The sequence below is a fragment of the Desmodus rotundus genome, chromosome 4 (genome assembly GCF_022682495.2).
Source record: "Desmodus rotundus isolate HL8 chromosome 4, HLdesRot8A.1, whole genome shotgun sequence".
NCBI lineage: Eukaryota > Metazoa > Chordata > Mammalia > Chiroptera > Phyllostomidae > Desmodus > Desmodus rotundus.
The window spans coordinates 20636211-20657448 of NC_071390.1; the positions used below are offsets into that span (position 1 = coordinate 20636211).

General features: G+C 50.8%; 1 protein-coding gene across 6 annotated transcripts; it reads right to left on the reverse strand.

Annotated features, from left to right (window-relative positions):
* Positions 1-459: 459 nt before the first annotated feature.
* MFSD13A (major facilitator superfamily domain containing 13A) lies at positions 460-21238 on the reverse strand. 6 transcript variants are annotated; one of them, XM_045191400.2, is made up of 9 exons: positions 21102-21238; positions 9552-9791; positions 9042-9124; positions 8032-8484; positions 7779-7902; positions 7122-7218; positions 6133-6304; positions 5862-6055; positions 460-1291 (listed from the first exon to the last, which is right to left on the reverse strand). In XM_045191400.2, the coding sequence occupies exons 2-9, from the start codon at positions 9717-9719 to the stop codon at positions 1029-1031; spliced, it is 1554 nt and encodes a 517-aa protein (XP_045047335.1). In that variant the 5' UTR covers positions 9720-9791; positions 21102-21238; the 3' UTR covers positions 460-1028. The 6 variants fall into 6 exon arrangements, with proteins under 6 accessions (XP_045047335.1, XP_045047333.1, XP_045047334.1 ...); XM_045191398.3 differs by lacking the exon at positions 21102-21238 and adding an exon at positions 16883-17168; XM_045191399.2 differs by lacking the exon at positions 21102-21238 and adding an exon at positions 16743-16875.

Consider the following 21238-nt stretch of genomic DNA (forward strand, 5'->3'; position numbering starts at 1 on the left):
TTGTCCCAACATGGATCAGGGCAGGTGTGCTCCTGGCATCTAAGCAGAGGCCTGGGGTGCCGAGGCTGAGAAACACTAGCCTAGAGCAGAGGTGAAATCACCAGAGCTTTCCAGAAACCAAGTGCCCAGGTTTCAGACCTATGAAAGCAGAATCTTGGGGAACAGAGCTCAGACATCATTTTTTAAAGCTCCCTGGTGACTCCAAGGTTGAGGACTGCTGGCCCAGGAGCAGCCGCTCTTCCTTGACTACCATGTCCAGCAGTGGGTCTACTACCTGAGGGCTTTTGCTTCCAAGTACCTGTGCAGTCACTGGTCCACATGTTCTCCCTGCTACCGCCATGAATCTGATATGGGTGGCCTCCCAACTCACCTTCGGAAAATGCTCTCGATGCTTTTCGTATTGGATGAGGAATCTTATTCACCAACCCACCACTCCCACACACAACACAGACCTCAGGAGTAGGAACAGAATGACTTTAATTGTCTGTGATGAACTGAATCTCTTTAGGGGCTAGGTTGGGGTAGGGAAGCCCTGCAGCAGTGGGGGAATGCTACTTCAGGCGCCGCTGAAGCAGAGAACCCACTGGAAGGGTGAAGGCGGGGGCTGGTGGGACTTACAGTCAGCTTCCCATGACTGGATGAAAGGGGGCAGTTGTGCGGTATCAAAAGTGGTTCCTGAGCCCACAGGAAGTGCCAGCCCCAGCCAGGTAGTGGGATAGGCCACCCTGTGGCAGCCCCATGTGACCACAGGGCATCCCCATCCCTTCTTGGTCCCTTTCTTACACTTGCCCCACAGGGGGAAGCAGGTCCCTGAGCAAATTTGGCCCAGCCTTTGCCCGAGCTGGGCCAGACAGCCAAGAAGGATCTTAGACCCAGTGACACCCCTGGCTCAGACCCACGGGAGCCCATTCTGCCATCTGTCCTCCAGGCTGCACCAAGGAAGGCAGGGGAGCAGGGCACCAGGCTGGCAAAAGTGGCTCCTGCCCAGAGCTATGGACAGCATCATCGGGATGGCCTTGCTGCACCTCTCACACTGTCTTAATGTCCAGGGTCTGGGCTCGTGACAGGTTCTGGCGCTGGGCTTTGACCATGTGCAGGTGTCTCCCATGCAGCGTGAACTTGGACCAGGTGAACAGCTGCAGTAGAGCACAGGTGATGGGCACCAGCACCAGCAGGTAGAAGCAGCCCTGACGGAGCGTTGGGGCCTGAGCTGGGGGTGGGGCTGGGGGCTCTGGCCAGGGCTGGGCACTCCCGACAGGGATCAGTGGGGGCTGCTGGAAAAGATCATGACCTAGGACAAGAGAGTGTGCAGAAGAAACAGGGTCAGCCCTGGCTCCTGCAAAGTCCACGGTGCCACATCTCAAATGATACACCTACAGAGCCAAAACACAACTCTTCATTCCTCCCCCAACCTTGCCTCCCCCGTTCTTCATGTCTCAGTTAATGGCACCACCATCCATCCAATGACTGGGGCCAAAGACCTTAAAGCCTTCCTACATTCCTTGGTTAACTTCACCACTTGCCGACAGCCAATCCTTCACCTCTACCAACTCCAAAGCCCATCCCAAACCCGAATATTTCTTTCCAGCCCCCAGCACCACCCTGGTGCAAGCCTTTATCACTTCTCCCATTGCCTCCCTACAATACATTCTCCATGTAGCAACCAGCGCCAGCTCTTAGAAATACGTATCAGGCCCTGGCCAGGTAGCTCAATTGGTTAGAGTGTCATCCCCATATGCCAAGGTTGTGGGTTCGACCTCTGGTCAGGGTACATACAAGAATCAACCAATGGGGGACTCCTGGTCAATATGGCAGTGTAGGCAGACATGGCCTGCCTCTTTGCACAACCACATCAAAATTACAACTAAAACACAGAACCATCACTCAGAACCATCAATAATCGAGTTGAATGGAAGTCTGACAACTACGGAATTGAAGAAACCACATCCATCCAGACTGGTAGGAGAGGCACAGGCATGGAACAAGATGGCCTGTCACCCAAAGTGTGGTGGATAAAAATTCGGCAGGGATGTCTCAGGAGTGAGGAGCCCCAGGCCCAAACCAGGCCCCCCAGCCCAGGGTTCCATGTGCCAGGAAGATAAGTCCCCACAACTTCTGGCTGCAAAACCCAGCAGGGATTGAGTCAGTGGAAGAAACTGCTGGAACCCCAAGCAGTTCCTCTTAACACACACCCGGACTCACCTACTCAGACTCACTCCCTCTGAGCTCCAGCACTGGGGTGGCAGCTTGAAAGGAAGAAACTGAAGTGTCTGGTATCAAGGCAAGCAGAGGCCACTATCCCTTTATTAAGGCGTCCTCCTACAGAGCCAGCAAGCTGGTGCGTGTCTGAGATTTCATCACCCTGGTTGGCTGACACTGTTTGACCTGCCTTAGAGATCCCCAGAGACTCTGCCCCACCCAATTTACAGGCCCGCCCAAGCTACTTTTCCATGTGAATGGCTGGTCTTGGCTCCTCCTTCACACTTCCTAAATCCTCTCATACAAGCAACAGCTGGCCTCAGTGAGCCCCAGGCCCAGCACTAGTAGCAGCCTAGATTCACAGTTTGGCTTTACCCGGGAATCTCCAAGGCCAGCACAAGTAGTAGCCACCTCGGATTGCTTTAGAGCTCAGGCAGGGTGGCCCCAGGCAAAACACAGGTGGGGACTGAGGTTGGCCTGAATCACCCAAGAAACTTCAGGGTCAGCACACCCAGTGGACAGCTACAGACACATCCGAGCATCACCACCCTGCCCCTGCAGAGAGATCCTCCACAGAGGACAGAGGTTGGTGGTCAGTGGTCACAGCCAATCCTTGCAGCTGACTGGCCTGGGTAAATCCCTCCCATTGATCTGCCAACAGCAACCAAGGCTCAACTACAAGAGAAGGGTGTACTCAGCCCACACAAAGGGTGCACCTTGAGTACCTAGTTTGGGTGATAGTGTTGGCTGTGCCCCTGGACCCTACAGGACCTTAGGGTTGAGCCATCCCTGGATGGTCTACTACTACTAACCTACTTCGTTAGACCACACTACCAAGACATGGAGTCAAAGCAGCCCTACCTAATACATAGAAACAAACACAGGGAGGCTGCCAAAATGAGGAGACAAAGAAATGAAAAATTGAAAGAACAGATCAAAACTCCAGAAAAAGAGCTAAACAAATTGGAGATAAACAATCTATTAGATGCAGAGTTCAAAACACTTGTTACAAGAATGCTCAAGGAGCTTAGTGAGGACCTCAGCAGCATAAAAAAGATCCAGTCAGAAACACAGGATTCACTAATTGAAATAAAGAACCATTTACAGGGAAACAACAGTAGAGTGGATGAAGCCAAGAATCAAATCAGTGATTTGGAACTTAAGGAAGCAAAAAACAACCAATCAGAACAAGAAGAAAAAAGAATTAAAAGCAAAAAACAAAAAACAAGGATAGCGTAAGCAGCCTCTAGGACTTCAAGCATTGGAATATTCACATCATAGGGGTGCCAGAAGGAGAAGAGAAAAAACAAGATACTGGAAATCTCTGAAAAAATGAAAGAAAATTTCCCTAATTTGGTGAGGGAAATAGACATGCAAGTCCATGAAGCAGAGACTCCCAAACAAGATGGATGCAAAGAGGCCCACTCCAAGACACTTCATAACTAAAATGCCAAAGGTTAAAGATAAAGAGAGGATCTTAAAAGCAGTAAGAGAAAAAAAGTTAGTTACCTACAGGGGAGCTCCCAAAAGACTGTCAGCTGATTTCTCAAAAAGAAACTTTGCAGGCCAGAAGGGATTGGTAAGAAATACTCAAAGTCACGAAATGCCGGGACCAAGGTTGGTCTACCCAGCAAAGCTATCATTTAGAATTGCAGGGTAGATAAAGAGCTTCCCAGACAAGAAAAAACTAAAGGAGTTCATCATCACTAAACCATGATTATATGAAATGTTGCCCCAGCTGGTGTGGCTCAGTGGATTGAGTGCCAGCCTGCAGACTGAAGGGTTGCTGGTTCAGTTCCCAGTCAGGGAACATGCCTGGGTTACAGGCCAGGTTCTCAGTTGGGGGCGTGCGAGAGGCAACCCACTGATGTTTCTCTTGCACATTGATGTTTCTTTCCCTCTTTCTCCCTCCCTTTTCCTCTCCCTAAAAATAAATAAAATCTTTTTTAAAAAGATAAAAAAGAAATGTTAAAGGGACATATTTAAGAAAAAGAAGAGTATCAAAACAATTAATAAAGTGGCAAAAATACAACAAATCAATCAACAAATGAATCTAAAAAACAAACTAAAAAACAAGAAGAATAGAGACAGAATCATGGATACAGAGCATTTTGATGGTTGCCAGATGGGAGGGGGGTGTCGGAGAATGGGTGAAGAGGTGAGGGGATTAAGAAGTACAACTAGGTAGTTACAGAATAGCCATGGGGATGTCAAGTCCTGCATAGGAAATGGAGAAGCCAAAGAATTTATACCCATGACCCATGGACATGAACTATGGTGTGGGGAATGCCTGAGGGAGTGAGGGGTGCTGGGTGGAGAGGGGCAAAGGGGGTAAAATAGGACAACTGTAATAGCATAGTCAATAAAATATAATTTAAAAAAAGAATCAGCCAATGATTGCATAAATAAGTGGAACAACAAATTGATGTTTTCTCTCCCTCTCTCAAATCATTAAAGTAAAAAAAAAAGTCAGACCATGTCACCCCCTGCTTAAAACCCTTCCAATCCTTTCTTGTATTTTTGGTTTAGGGTTTGTTTTTTTTTTGAGAGTATGCTTATGAAAGCTAGGGACAGTGAAACAAGGAAGTGAGGCGTAGGATCGAAGAAGCAACAGGAAAGAAACTAGGCAGGTCTGCTTTGTATCACTGAGAAATCAGAGAAAAGGGGGCCTTGGAGACAGGTTCAGGGGGTTAGCCCGGGACGATCTGCTGCCGCCCATTGCTCCCCTGGCTGCAAGTCTTGTGGGGACCCTTGGAGTTTAGGAGGTACAAGCCTGTGGGGGAAGAAGACAGGGAAGGGAAAGGCGCAGGCATGCTCCCAGAAGGGAGAGCTCACCAATAGTTTCTCTATGAACTGAGAATAAAATCCAAACTATGCCCTGCTCTCTAGACAGAGCCTTTATCCAGCTTCATCTAAGCACTCCTGGTACCTTGGGCTTTCGCACTTGTCGCTCTTCTGTCTGGGATTCACCTGGATCTTTATAGACCAAATCCTTCCCATTCAGTTTACATCCTGGGTGTCACCTCCTCAGAGAGACCCTGCCAGAGCACACTAAGTAGCTCTTCAGTCACACGACAGGAAGTCCTTACTCAATGGCGTCAATAGGTTCCGTGACATTAAGTGAAACAATGTGTAACGAACCAACTTAACCATAGGTTAATTGACATAAACAAGAGTTAAGTTCCTTGAGTATCTTGTCAATGCCATAATGAAGCAATCTCGAGCAAAACCACACGTATTGAAGAAGACCCGCTTGCTGTGTCTTTACCACTGCATGTTCACCACCGCTACTTTCCCGTGTGGCTGTACGTCACCACAGCCCCTCCTCCCTGACAAGAATATAGGCCTCGTGACGGAAAGACCGTGTGTGTCTGGTTGTTACCTCCCTCGCACCCAGAGCAGCACCTGGCAGAGACAGTATTCCACACCCATTCGCTGAACCTGTGAATGAACTACTGAAAGAACAGAAGACTCAGAGACCCAGTTTTCCTCCTTCTGTGGGGAGAGGCAGAGGAGGCATCGCAGCCCAGGGTGGCCCAGCCCCAGCAGCATCAGCCAGTTCCATTCTCCCCCTCGCGGACCCAGAGCGTCGTCAGTCGGTACGCCAGCTTAGCTGTGCCCCCTGGAGCCTCGCGGGCCCCTGGCCAGGCCCTGGCCCTCACCTGTGTAGAAGCACAGCAGCCAAGTGCCCAGCAGTGGGGCGAAGGTCTGGCCTGGCTTGGTCACCAGGGCCACCATGCCAAAGAGGAGCGCCGAGGCCGCCTGCTTGCGGCGGTTCAGCACCAGGTCCTCATCCACCAGGTCAGTGACCACCAAGGTCAACAGCTTACAGGTGCCCTCAGTGAAGACACGGTTGCTGCCAGCAGAGACAGAAAGCAGGCAAGAGTGAAGGGGAGGGACAGAGGTGTGGGGGTGCGGGAGGGCAGGGCATACCTGGCGATGAAGAGGCAGAGCAGGCCGGGGTGGTCGGGGCCAGCCAGAAGCATGAGCAGGCTCAGGCCCAGCTTAAGCAGGAAGAGCCCCCGCACCACAGTGTAGACGCCCCAGCGCCGGCACAGGGGCAGGAAGTAGAGGTTGTTGAGATGGGGGGCAACATAGGAGATGCCTGAGGAGAAGGGGTGCGGCCTTGTCAGGGGCGCCACGGCAACTTCCACAATCCTCCCCACGTTTTAACGATCGAGGGAACCAGAGGCTGCATAACTACGTGCCAGGCTGTGTGCTGAGAGCTAATTTGCACCCTCTTATTCAATCCTCTCAGCCTTTTAAGGTAAGTACTATTATTATTCCTACTTGATAGATGAGAAATGGAAACCCAAAGAGATCAAGTAAAACACACCCAAGGCCGGAGAGTGAATAAGCAGTCAAGGCTTTGCCCTGGCTGGGGCGGCTCAATGGGTTGAGCGCCCGCCTGCGGGTCTGGCAGTTGGATTCCCAGTTAGGACACATGCCTGGGCTGCGGGCCAGGTCCCCAGTGCGGGGCATGCAAGAGGCAACCAAGGATGTTTCTGTCCTTCTCTTTCTCCCTCCCTTACTCTCTCTCTATAAATAAATAAAGTAAAAAAGACTTACACTTATGACTTATTTATTTATGAATTAAATAAGTAATAAATACCTGCACTCAGATCTTACACCCATAACAGTGACTAACAGTCTCTGCTGTTACCAGACACTGCACCCCACTGCCTACGGGTGGCACCATCACCAGGAGGACCACCGTTGAGAGCAGCCCTGCCCCTCATACCCACAACAGGCTTCCGCCCCTTCCTCAGAAAACAGAACTGGAGGCTGGAGCTGCACCCCCACAGCGGCGTCCGCCCTCCCCCACCCAGGCCCCAGCTAGGGGGATGGCTGTGCCCCTAGTTAGGTGAGAGGTTTGGGGTGCAAGCCTCTGTCCATCCAGCCTGCCCAAGACACTCACTCACCCAAGAGGAAGGAGCCAGTGGAGAGCGAGATGTGGCCGGACAACAGGTGCTCCAGGAAGAGGGGGAAGAAGTTGCTGTTGAAGTGGCAGTGAAAGACCTGGAACCAGGCGGCAGTGAGGGGCTGCTGGGCGGGGGGCCGGGGCAAGAGCAGCCCTCACCCCCATGCCCCTCAACATGGAGCATGCCAGAACGAAACCTAACAGCAATTCCCGTCGCTTATCTAATTTTGCTAATAGTGAGAAGCAATGATAAAACTGTCATTAGCACCAATTAAAAGTTTCTTCTTTGCAATTAGAAACACCTTAGTAAAACAAGCTTAATAACCTAAAAACTATTTCTAAACTCGGCTAGCTTATATACTACATGTGCTTTGGTGTGGCACTTGATGTTTTAAAAAGATTGTTATGGAGTTCCCGGGGAGACACCCCTTTCTCATACCCTCGCTTTGCAGGACACAGCTGCCACCACTTGCCTAAGATCACACGAGGAGTGAGGAGCTCAGGTGGTGCGAGAATCCAGGTCTCTAACTACCCAACCTGTGTTCCTGCCTTTCAATCACCCTGCGGTTGTCATGCAAGACCCAGAACTGATTCCTCAGTTTTTGAGAAAGGTGTTCCCATATCCTAGCCCTCCTGGGTGGGGTGACTGCTCCCATACCTGCACCAGGTCCATGCCCACGAACCACAGGAAGTTCCGGTGATGTGCCAGCTGCCGGAGGTACTGGCCCAAGGTGATGCTGCCCACCTCCTCACTGCCTGCAAGCAGCTCCTCTCCACACAGGCTATGGGGCAGAGGGGAGTCAAGAACGGCCTAGGGCTGGGCCAGAGCCACCCCCACCCCAGGGCAGCCTTGCATCAGACAGGGGGTCTGGCGCTGAAATGAGACGAAGAAAATGGTGCTGGCCACTCACCCACTATCCACAGCCAGGTCTGGACACCCTGGCTCCCTGCCAGCTGCCTCAACCCGCCGCCGCAGCAGCCGTGTGGCCCCCACAAAGCCTAGCCCAGAGCCAGCGGCCAGTGCCACACAGAAGGCACGGAAGGAAGAGAAGTCCTCCTTGTTCCAGAAGGCGTAGGAGGCAAAGACAGAGAGGGAGCCAGCCGCACTGAAGAGGGAGCAGTAGAAGTTGAGGTGGGTGCGGTCGTGGGCTGAGAGGGCCAGGTCAGCCAGCAAGGCGTGGTGGTGCAGGTCCACGAGCGTCAGGAAGCCATCATAGAGGCACAGGCACAACAAGAACTGCAGGCCAGCCGGGGCCCAGGGCACCCAGAATGCCAGGAACGACAGCGCCAGCAGCGGCCCATGCTGGCCAAGTGCCCGCACCCGTGCAAGCACCACGGCCCTCGAGGAGAGCCCGGTGCCCGACCTGTCAGGAAGAGGGGGGCTGTTGGAAGATGCCCTTGTAGCCTTGGGCCCAGTTCCCCCTGCTCAGACCCTAGAAGAAGGACAGAGCTCACGGTGGTCCTAACAAGTTCCAAGTCCTCAGCCTCTGATTTAGGAAACACAACTCACCAGTGGGTACTCTTTCCTCTGTTCCCTTGCCAGCCTGCCAGGGCCAAGGGCCAAAGTGGGGTGTGACACCATTTTGTCAGGGTTGGGGGCAGTGATGGGCTGAAGCAGGGATGGGGGAAAGGAAGCTGCCAGAGCTGCAGAGTGCTGGTGATGCTGTGCCCAGTTCTGGGGGCCAGGCAAGCAGAGCTGGAGTCAGGCTCTCCCCAAGGTGTCCAAGGCCAAGACTTAGTCACGGCCACTCCTCCAGCCTAGACAGAGTATGCCCTGACTTTGGGGAAGGGAGGAAGCCTGGACAACAGCTAAAAATGGTCCCCCTTTCTTCACACCCACAAACACAGGTGGGGGTCCTCCAGCCCCGAGGAAGAAGGGGGTGGGACAGGACCAGTTATGAGCCTTCCCCAAGACACATACCGGGGCTGAGAGCCAAGGAACTGGCGGTCACTCAGCCAGCCAAAGAGGGGGTCGTTGAGGCTGTTCCACAGGAGAAACACCGTCTGCAGGCAGAGGGGAGATGGGGCAGGTGGGCTCCAGGCAGCCTCCTCTCCAGGGCTTTCCCTACCTAGCCTGCTCACCACCCCTCAAAGATGACACCAGCTTTCCTGCCTGCCAATCTTTGTTCAGGTCAGTCCCTCTGCTAAAACCTACTCTACAGGCTACTACCCCCATCAAACTCCCACCCATGCAGAGCCCAGCCGATAAATGTATCCAGCTAATAAATTAACATATGTGAATACATAGGACAGTCTCTGGCTCATAGGACAGTGGCCAGAGCTGATATAATCCCCAAGGAGGAGACACCCAGGCCTCCAGCTCCAGCTTTTCTTGCTGGGTCTCAGTGGGCAGCCCGGCCTGCCCCAGGCTCCTGGCTGGAAGAGACCCAGCTCTGCCATCCGCCCAGCTCCCACCCCAGCATGGACCTACCTCTCCGACCCAGAAGGCAGCTTTGCTGATCTTGTACACCGAGACAAAGGTGTCCACATAGTAAAGCAGAAACACGTTGTGCAGAACAGAGATGAAGAGGGCCAGGGAGCCATAGACCACGGCTGTGGGCAAGCCCAACAGCCAGGCCTGGGGCCCACCCAGCCCCATGGCTGCCAGCCTAGCCTCAGCCTAGGAGCAGAGAAGCGCTCATGACCACTGGCAGCCTGACCATCCTTGTCCCTGGGGAAGAAGGAGCCAATTAGTTACAAAGACCAGAGCCAGCTCCGCTCCAAACCCCAGACCTGGGAGTCATTTAAAAACTTATTTCCAACTGGAAGAAAGTTTGCATGTAAAACAAAGCTTGGGGATCGTTAATGATACACAGCTGAAACAATGCCAGGCTGGCTACCACACCTGGGAGTAACTCAAGGAAACTGATAAAGGCATGGGAAGCAAAGGCAGGCGTCCAAGTGCTGAGCCAGGTCCAACTGTGCTTGGGCTGTGAGCTCAGTATCTTCCCTCATCTGTGCTATCTGACCTTAATGGCCTGCATTACAGCCTTGGGCTTGGGCACACGATGTACCTACAACGTAACTGCCAGGCTACTTCACCCAAGCCTCAGTTTCCTCTTCTGTAATAGGGCAAATGAGATGATCATGCCTACTCTACAGAGAAACTTAAAGATTAAATGGGGTAACCTCCAGAAAGTGTTCAATAAATGGGTGTTGGTGATGTTATTGTTTTCTTTATAAAATCCCTGAAAGTGTGTAACAATCTTACAGAGGAACGCCAAGCTCAGATATGTTAAGTGATTTGCCCAATGTCACACAGCAAAAATGTGCCAGATTTGAACGCTGGCCTGTCTGGCTCCAAAGACTTACCTGCCACTGGCCCTCCCAAATCAGGGTCCTATGTGCGGGCAATGGAGAGAAACCTGCTGTGGTATCCAGCTCCATAGGTAGAGAAGAGGGACAAAATTTGGTAAGAGGCTGCAACTGCTCATGCACTTTAATTCCAGAAATGCCACCTCAAGTCACTAATCCCAAAGGAATGCATGTGTATAGAGATGTTCACGGCAGTAACATTTATAAACGGCAAAAAGTCGGGCACGCCCTGGCTGGTGTGGCTCAGTGGATTGAGTGCTGGCCTGCAAACCAAAGGCCGCTAATTCAATTCCCGCTCAAGGCACATGCCTGGGTAGCAGGCCAGGCCCCCAGTTGGGGATGTGCCAGAGGAAATGGATTGATGTATCTCTTGCACATCGATGTTTCTCTCCCCCCTTCTTCCTCCTTTCCCCCTTTCTAAAAAAATAAAATAAAATAAAACGAAGTAAAATAAAACAAAAAAAAATAAAACCTTTTTTTAAAAAAAGAACAGCTTACTTAATTAAGAAAAAATAAAAGTTGGACATAGCCCAAGAACACAACAAAGGGACTGGCTGAGCAAGCCAGATGCTCTCCAGAAGTCGGAAGCACACACATAAACTCGACACGTGGGAGAGAAATACAAGAACACGTTATGTGAAGAGAGAGAAGAGAGGACAGCGTGGGTGTCTGGTTTCCACCCAGGCCTACCCATACAGACTGGCAGGCTGTACGACCATCACGGGTGGGAAAGGACCTAAAAGCCAGATTTTTAGCAGAGCACTGCTTCTCAGGCTGTAATGTGCTTTCAGGTCACCTGAGGACTCCATAAAAATGCAGATTTTGGCTCAGTAGTTCTGGGTAGGAACCTGAGACTCTGCATCTCTAACAGGCTCCCAGGTGCCACCATGCTGCTGGTCCATGACCACACTTTAAACAGAGGCATTAAGTCTGTCTCATTTTTTTAGGCACCAAGCTGCTGTTCTCGCTTCAGGAAAGCAATCTCGTGTGTGCTTGTCTGACCCCCAGCAGGAAGCTCTGGGAGCTTCCTTCTCTCAAACTCCCTGTTGTGAATTGAATCGCATCCCCCCAAAATGATATGTGTAAGACCCAACCCCCGGTACCTGTGTGACCTAATTTGGAAACAGGGTCTTTGTAGATGTAACCACGTTAGAATGAGGTCACACTGAATCACGGTGGGCCCTAATCCCACGACTGGGGTCCTTTTGTAGAGATGGGAATTCGGGCACAGAGACAGACACACGCAGGGGGAGATGCCAGGTGAAGATGAAGGCAGAAACTGGAGTGCCGCAGCTCGGAGTCACGGAGTGCCATGGTGGGGGCAGCCACCAGAGGCTGGGAGAGACAAGGAAGGGTTTCTCTGTCAGGGGTGCCCAACCTTTGGGTGTCTCCAAGCCACACTGGAAGAAGAGCTGTCTTGGGCCACACATTAGATACACAAACTCTAACGAAAACTGATGAGCAAAAAAAAAGGTTTTAAGTAAATTTACGATTTTGTGTTGGGCCGCGTTCATAGCCATCCTAGGCCACATGAGGCCCGTGGGGCTGCGGGTTGGACACCCTGCTCCAGATCCTCCTTCCAAAGGGAGCTTGATTTTGGACTTTTACCCTTCAGAACTGTGAGAGAGTAAGTTTTTGTTGTCTCAAGCCACCCAGTTTGTGGTGATTTGTTATGGCAGCCCTAAGAGACTTATACTCCCCCTCAGGAGCTGATCCTCTATGAGTGCTTGTGACCCAGCCTGCCCATTGGCCTCATCTGTATGTCCTTGCACTCACACGTATGTGCACATGCTCCCTTACTCACACATACTCTCATACACACAGCCAGAACTTCTGTTTCCCAGCAGGGTCAGGCCCCAGAGAGCCAACTTTAGGCCTGGTCCAACTGGGACGGCCCCACCGGACCTGTCTTACCCCCTGTCGCCCACCATGGCCTCCCCTCCCTGCCCAGCCTGCAAGGGCCTCTGCTGTCTGGCCTCTCCCAGCCTGTCCAGGCTGGCCTGCCTCGGACCTTTAAGCCACCTTCTCCTTTGTTAAGGCCAGAGCCTCCCACTACAAGCACGGGCCCCATCTCCCCACCTCGATCTCACCCACCCTTCAGGAGCCAGCACTGTGCCCAGGAGACCTTCTCCAACTCCTTCGGCCCTGACCGTTGCCTTCTGCCCCTGCACAGCAGACTCTCAGGCAGGCCCCCACTCAGGATTTCGAAGGCAGGGCTTGTGTCTCCTCCCTCCATCTCCCTCCCCGGGACAATGGGCGGGGCTCAGCCACCCTTGCTCAGGGAGGGACTGACTGGTGAGAAAGAGGCTCTGATGGGAGAACAGGAGGGAATCTCACTGGGGTCACTCTCAGACCCTTGGAAGCCGAGTGGCAATCACTCAAGAGATCTGTATGCACCCCCAATGCCGTGCCAGCCCGGCACCAGGCTGTACCTAGTGGTGGAGGGATTAAAGGAGAAGCAGCCAAAACTACCTGAAACCAGCCATTAAGTCTATGAGAAGCTCTTCCAGGCCACAGTGACCCTGCCTTGCCCCAAAGCAGGAAGACAGCCAGGTAGCCTCTCCCCGCAACCTCAAGCCCCTGAAGGAACAGTTGCTGGGAAAAAAATTTTTTTCACAGCTTTATTGAGATGCCATTGACATACAAAAATCTACACATCTTCAGAGGGTACAGTCTGATCAGTCATAACATGTATGCACCTGTGAAGCCATCACCACGTCTGAGATCATGAACATATCTGTCACCCTGCAAGTCTCCTCGGCACCTTCTAAGTAGCAGAGCTGAAAGAAGACCCACTGGAGTGTCCGAGGTCCTGACTCCACCACTCAGTACCTGTGCGCCCTGGAGCAGTCTGCCTAGCCTCTCTCTGTCTGTTTCTGGATCTGTAATATGGGGCCAGCCTTCCCAAGGCTATTATCCTTAGCGGTCCATGAGAAAAGACCCTAAAGCACTTAGCATGGTAAGTGTGGAGAGCACTTCAGAGAGTATTACCATGGGACCTCTCTGGCCTTCCCTCCCCACCACACAAGGATGGGGTGGGGTTAATCAGAACTCCCTACCTCACCTCCGAAGCCTTCTTCGTCCAAGGGAGTGAAGCTCCCCTTTCCCACCCAGATGTCCAGTGACGCGCCCCCGTTGCTAGAGAAACTGAACCCTACAGGCAAGGGGCTGAGCTCCAGGCTCCTGCCCTGGGGCAACAGGAGAAGAAAACCTCTGAGAGGGTGAGGTGGAAAGGGTATGGCTGTGCCATCGGATGGGCCTGGGTTTAATGCCAAATGCACTTCCTGCTAAGAGTGTAACCTCAGGCAAGTCACTTAACCAGTCTGAGTCTTGGTTTTCTCACCTTTAAAAGGGGGTCACAATGCCTGCCTCTGTAGGAGTGTGCAGAGGATTGAACTGACGACCAAGAAGCCCGAGCACCATGCCAGTCACATGGAAGATGCTCAGAAACTGGCTTTTTTATAACAGTTCACAGCAGCAGCAGGGAAATATCCTGGGCTTCAGGCTCATCTACTGGATTGGCCAAAAAGTTCATTTAGTTTTTTCTGTACGATGGCACTGGTAGTGCTTAGTTGTTTTTAATTTCATTTGAAACAATTGTTAGATTATATTGTGACGGATGTCGTATCAGTGTGCATTTAAAAAACTTATCAAAACTGGTGAATTTGTGTGTAGTCATTTTAATGTTGAAGATGGAAGAAAATACACAACATTTTCAGTGTGTTATCCTTTATTATTTCAAAAAAGATAAAAACAACTGAAATGCAAAATAAGATCTGTGCAGTGTATGGAGAAGGTGCTACGACAGATCGAACGTATCAAAAGTGGTTTGTGAAGTTTCTCGGTACTATTGACATTCTGGCCAAATAATTCTTTGCCGTGGGGCTGTCTCATGCACTGGAAGATGTTTAGCAGCACCCGGGCCTCTACCCACTAAAAGCCAATAGTGGGAGATAGCCGATATACTCAAAATATCTAAATCAATAAAGTTATCGGTGAAAATGAAAAATATGTCTTTTATTTCACAGAAAAAACTAAACGGACTTTTTGGCCAACCCCCTATAAAGTGAGAATGATAAAGCCAACCACTTAAATTGCTGTGGGCTGAAATGCTAAAGGTATATACAGCACCAAGCATCGTACCTGGCACATAGAGGACCCTCACTAAACAGTAGCAATTATCACTTTTTTTCAAGTCTCTGGAGTTTGGTTTCATGGTCTTTAAAGGGTTTCAGCCAGTGTCTTTTCTGCCAAATCCCTGGTTGAAGGTCTTTCCAGCCCCCAACACCAATGCTGCTCACCACCTGCGCAGAGCCATCCCTCAGACTCTTTTTTAATGCCACCTCCACACCTTTCTTCATGCTGTTTCTTCTGCCTCGCTACCCTAGCTGTAACTACATACCATTCCTCGGGTGTACAGGATATTCCAGGCTTTTATGTCTATTATCATGAATCCTGACAACTCTGGTTACTATCTCCATCCTCGTTTTATAAATGAAGAAACCAAGGCTCAGAAGGTTAAGTGACTGGCCCCAAATCACAGAATTATTAAGTGCTGGAGCCAAGATTCGAAACAGGTGTTTTTGACTAAAACATCTGAGCATTTCTCACGCCACTATGCCCACCTCCCCCCACCGTCTTATCACATCCTGCTTCTTCAAGGCCCAGGTCAGTGGAGGTCAGGGGCACCAGCCTTCCCGAGGACTCCTAGCCAGGTGTTCTTTCTCTTTTCAGATCCCTTGGCTCCTGTATCAGGATCCAGATGCCTCTGTTACCCTCCTCCGGCCCCCAAGCTCCTTAAGGGCAAGGCCAGGTCAGACCCTCCTCTGATTTCTGCTTCCTGCCTCCACCAGGCTCCTTCACCACAGTCAATGCTCACCTAACACATGTTGGATTGATTCACCCATAAAAAGCTAATATGTGCATTGCCCAGCCCCAGGTAACAGCAGCAGCTACAGGAGGGGTGTCACGCCCAGATCCAACTGTGCCCCTCAGCTCCACCTTCTGCTTGGCTGTAGGGAGTCAGAAATTGCCCACTATAGGAGTCCATCAAGATTATCATGATGTACCCTGCTGAGTAGAACAGGTACGGCAAGGCAACAGGTGCAAAAAGAGGACTAGTGATAATAATAACAAAAGCATCGTTTATTAAGCTTTCATCATGTGCCCCGCACTGTGCTAAGGAGCACAGAAACAACACGGGAAGAGAGCTCAGAGCAGGGAGGTAGAAAGACACTAGACACCAGGGTGTGGTAAACCGCACACAAGATTATATTGTGAGACAACGGGATGGGGGTGATGAAGTGACAGGATCAGATCTGTTTGGAAGGACCCCCTGGCATGATGTAAAACTCTCCCCTCTTCCCCCATCAGGCTTCTGGGAGATAAAAAGCTAGAAAATGTTGAAAACAGTAGCTTCTCCCTGGCTGGGTGAGTGGGGCTGATAGATTTGGTGGAGGAAACCGGGGATGCCAGACAGGGCCCCTGGAGTGAGGGGTATCAGAGGAAGGTGGGTGTTTGCTTCTGATTCCTTTGAAGACTAGAGACTGTATGAGAAGCATTTGGTGCAGAGGGGAAAAGCTAATAATAAGCAAAATCTGAAGTTGGGAGCCCAGGGTCGTCTAAATTATTACTAACCAGCTATCTGAGTTTATTCCTACACCTATGAAGAGGGAGAAACAAACCCATTCCCAGCCTTTCCTCAGGGGTATCACACGAAAGTACAAATATTAGGTGTGTCCTTTTCTCAACAAGCAGCTGACCTCAGAGTTGTGTGTTGTGTTTCCTGTTTCACACCCCAGAGCCTTGTCTTCCTGCCCAGTCTCCCCACAGCAAGGCCAAGCCGACCAGAGCCATTGGGGGAACCCACCCTGGCCGGCCTGCCCTCCTCCTCAGGCTAAAAATTACATTCCACCTTACTGGGGGAGGCACCTTCTCCCTCTCCCTCCCCCGCAGGTTGCTACAGCAGCGCCGGAGGGTCAGCAACTTCAAACACGTGGTGATTCTCTAGCCAGTCTGCACGTTAACATCACCTAATCAATAGCACCCAAGCCCAGGCCTCAACCCTGACCAATTAAATCGGAATTTCTAGGGATGGCGCCCAACACAGTGTCCTTTTAAAGCTCCCCAAGTGGTTCTATTACGTCATTGAGTCCAGGGCCTTCACATTAATGAAACGGATGCGGACCCGAAGCTTGCCGCGACCCCAGCCCCAGGGAGCCCTAGTGCAGGGACTCCACCCTCCCGGCTCGAGCCCGAGCTTCTCCCACCCTGCCCCACTGACTCTCCCAGCCCACAACCCGATCACCTTGGGCATCCCCGCAGACAGCCCCCGGGACTTCCAGAGAGGACTGCATTCCCGTCCCCCTAGGTCTGTCCTTTGCGTTGGATTGGCCCCCCCGTCCGGCCCGCTCCTTCCCCTGAACCTCGCCGCGTTCAACCCCTCACCGCAATCGTAGCAACCGATGCCTAATCGCGGCTGCCCGGAACCAGGTGCGAGCCAGCGTTCCTGCGCACCCAGAGTTGCTTCCCCAGCCTCAGCCTCCGCCTCCGCGCAGCGATTGGCTCTGCCGAGCTCCGGGGAACGCCGCCTGGCAGGTAGGTGCCCACGCACGAGGCTGCCGCCGCCATATTTGTCATGGGCGCTTGCCCTTACGGACCAAAAAAGAACGCGGACGATAGCAAGAAGGGGGCAGGTTGCCTGGATTCCTGACCTGCTCATCCTCTCCTCAAAGCTTAATGTCATTTCAGTTTGAGGAAACAGTAAATAAAATGGAATCACTGTAGTCAAACTGCTAAATCAAAGTAGGCTGAGGATGAGGAAATGACTATCCTTGCTTTAACGAGCCTGGGAACTTAAACATTTGAACTTTCGCGTTGTGCATCAGTGCTGAAGACATGTACGCGAACCTGTAGATGACCCTCTGAAGATCTTAGGGAAGAATGTTCAGTGCCCAGAAACCCCGACATCTGGAAGATTACCATCTCAGACGCACCCAGAGGCTGAGTGCAGGACTGATTCTTCTCAAGAATGTACTTCTTACTGTAAGAACTCTCAACTTTTCTTTAATCTTCAGAACTCTCTGGGTATTGCTTCGTTGTATGTCCCATTTGTAAATCTCAAGACCCTCAAATAAATCTTTATCATTTATTTCCAGCCAAAGCCTCCTGATTCACTTACAATCCGCCCACAAGTTTAAATCAACAAAGCTCTTCTGAGTGTCCCCTCCCCTCTCCCCATCCTTCCTTAGCAGTGATTCAGAGAATGAGGAGAGCTCAGCACCTCTGTGCAAGCCTGTCGTCTGACTGGATGCACAGCTGAGGCCGATAAGGAAATAGCAATGACAGCACCTGGGACATCTGATGCTGGATTGTGAGACTCTTGAGACCGGACAGCCCCAGCTTCAGCTGTGGGCATGGGCGCCGGGCCGGAGCGAGCCAGCATGCAGCCCAACCTCCTCCTATTAGTAACAGTCATAATAAAATAGCAGGAGTAATGAACCTTCACTGTGTGCCCTGAACTGCATCAGGAGTCCTCACATCGTTCTTTGGAGATAGGTGCTATTATACACATTTTTCAGATGAAACTGAAGCTCAAACAGATTCAATAACATTCACACTACAAGAGGTCCAGACAAGCTGGAATCCAGCTCCCCCGATTCCCAGAATAGAAAGAAGTCTTTCCCTTTCTTACTCCTGCAGACCCTCAAAATTTTGTTTTGCTCAGTCTAATCTGGTGAGAATGTCCTATGTCTTCTCCCAACAGGCCTGTACTCTGGTTACATTTCCAGGCAAACAGCACACACTCTGGACCTGCTGTTTCCTAACCCTGGGAGATAGGGCAAAGAGCATGGCCTTTGGCAGGCCTGGGACTCAGCGCCCTAGCTCCACCACTTCTTTGTTAAGGTACGCTCCTTTTGTGAACTTCTATGTTATGCCTTATGAGGATTTGGGGAGCATTAAATGAGAAACAGGGGCATTAGAGTCTTGCACACTTTTGGTCCTTATGCCTTTTTGCTTATTGTCAACAGGAATATCACTCTTCCTCCTTCCTGACAGCCTGGTAAAGGGCCCATCCACAGCCAGTGGTCCAACACAAGAGCCCTGGTGTTGGGGGGCTAGAGGATGTTCAACCAGTCCTTGGGGAGTCCCCAGGGATCTCCTGAACCTTGCCCTCTGCATTCATCCCCATCAGTCTGTCTCATTTCCCTTCTCCCCATTCCTGCCCCTTCAGACTCTTCTTAACTCCCATGTCTCTCCTAAGCCATACACACACACACACACACACACACACACACCATCACTCTTCTAGACTCCAAGCCATTTCAGCAACCTCTCCTGCTCCAGAGAGCCCTCCTGACTAGAAGGAAGGTGACCATTCCTCCCCATCCCTACCCTTACCCCTATCTACGCATTCCTGGCTGTGAGAGTGGAGGGAAGAAACTCAGCATCCAGCACGGAGCCTGGCATGGCAGGGCCTTCGTAAACTGACTAAGGGAATGCTCCTGCCTTTCTTTCCTTGGCCAGCATGTGTGTGTATTTCACAGCAAACCCTGCGTCTTTAATTAGCCCTCCCTGGGTGTCTAGTTGGGGAACGGGGGAATAGGGAGAGCTGCCAAAGGGTCAGAACTAGATGTGAAACAATAGGAAAGACCTTGGCCTATGTTGCACTTAATGCCCCATGGTTACACTCCGAGGCTCCTTAGCCCTCTGGTTTTACAGACAATATAATCAAGTGTCCTTTTGTGTTGTCGCCAGGGCTGGACCTTGTGATTACATCTGACTTCTCTTCCTGGTTGCCAAGCACAGAGCTAACTGGGAGGAGATGTGGGGTGTGACCGAAGGTCATATTGCCTGCCTGACCTCTTGAGTCCCTGGACCCTGGGGCAGGTAGATACACGAACACACTCCTTCCTTGGCTCCTGACCTCTCTGATCTAGGTTCCACCATGTTCCCTCCTCCTAACAACCTCTCCTCAGTCCCCTTCACTTTCTCCCGGGGCTTTCTAAAGGCAGAGGGAGGGTCCTCCAAGTTTTCGAAACTCTTTTCATCCGTTCACTCAAGGCTGGTCGGACCATCGGCTATAGGCAGTAAAGTGGACTTCACAAACAAGATCCCTGCCGTCAAAAGGCGTAAGTGGAACCCAATAAATTAGCAGCCAGGACACAGCGTGATGCAGGCCAGAGTAGCAGCTGATCTCATATAACTTCCCCTACTCCCTCTTCCTTCACGACTACCCACCTACCATCCTTAGCCTGAATGTAAACTGCCGCTGGACAGCTCCCCAAATGCCCCAGCTGAACTGACCAGTCCTCAACCTCCAGTTGCTGACTAGGGTTTTTGCTTTTTAAATCTCCAGGATTGTCTTGACTATCAACCTAGGCAACCAAGCCCAAAACTTGTTTATCCGCCTCTATTCTACCCTCTTCCGCCAGGCAGTTGTTTAAGGCCAAGTCCATATGAATCTGCTCCCATCTCTATTTTCCTTCCCTTGTGCCTATTTTGTCAATTTTCCTGACTGGAAGCCAGTTCCCTCCAAGACTGGCTTCCTGCCTCTCTCTTGACGACATATCCCTGCTTTGTGGATGAGAGCCTCTGATCCCGGGGGTCCTGGGATTCACCGAGCAAAAACTACTCAGGTTGCTGTATTTGAAAAGTTTTCACAACAAATTGCTGGGGGAGGGGAACACTCAGTGTGTGTTGTTGACACAAGCAATAGATGACTCCACTCCACAGTATAACGACCCAAATATTTAATTTTCTAAAGACTAAGGTGATGGTGTTTTGGAATAAAAAAATACCCATTTCAATGTCTTCTCTAGTTAAATTATATGAAGGAAACACAATGGCCTATGTGTAAAACGAAAAAAGACTCCACCCAAACTAGACGAAGCAAGAAAGGTATTTAAGTGGAAGTGGTGGTGAGGGGGGATCGGGTGGAGGCTGTCAAAAGGTAGGAAAGGTGCAAACTTCCGGTTATAAGTCAGTACTAGGGGTGTAGTGGACAACATGGAGGCTGTAGTTAACACTGCTGTGTGGTATATCTGAAAGTTGTGAAGAGAGTAGATCCTAAGAGTTCTCATCACAAAAAATAATTTTTTTTCCTTTTTTTTTGGTATCTTTTTGAGATGATGGATGTTAACTAAACTTATTGTGGTAATCATTTCATCATATATGTGAGTCAAGTCATTATGCTCTATGCCTAAAACATATACAGCAGTGTATGTCAATATCTCAAAACAAACAAACAAACAAAAACCTGAAGGGGGCCCTGGCTGGTGTGGCTCAGTGGACTGAGTGCCGGCCAGCAAACTGAAAGGTCACCAGTTCGAATCCCAGTGAGGGCACATGCCTGGGTTGTGGGACAGGTCCCCAGTCAGTGACATGCAAGAGGCAACCAATTGATGTATCTCTCGCACATCAATGTTTCTCTTTCTCCCTCCCTTCCCCTCTCTCTAAAAATAAATAAATAAATGCCATCTTAAAAAAAATTAAAAATAAATGAGAATATCACCACGTACTGCACATGGTTATTAAGAACTAGAAGTTCCTATGCAACATTCTGGAGCAGGAGGACTGTAAGATGATTGCCTCAACGAAGCCTTAGCATGGATTGGTAATAAGGCTAACGTCTTTAGACAGACACAGGGCTGAATTTTACTCTTACCATAACTGACTGAGAGTCTAAGCAAGTTGTGGTGAGGGCATCACCGAGCACAGGGCTGAGCATCTAGGTTTCTGCGGGTTCAACCAGCTGGCTCATCCAGTGTAGACACAGGCTGGCTGGCTCCTGGCCAGCTCAAG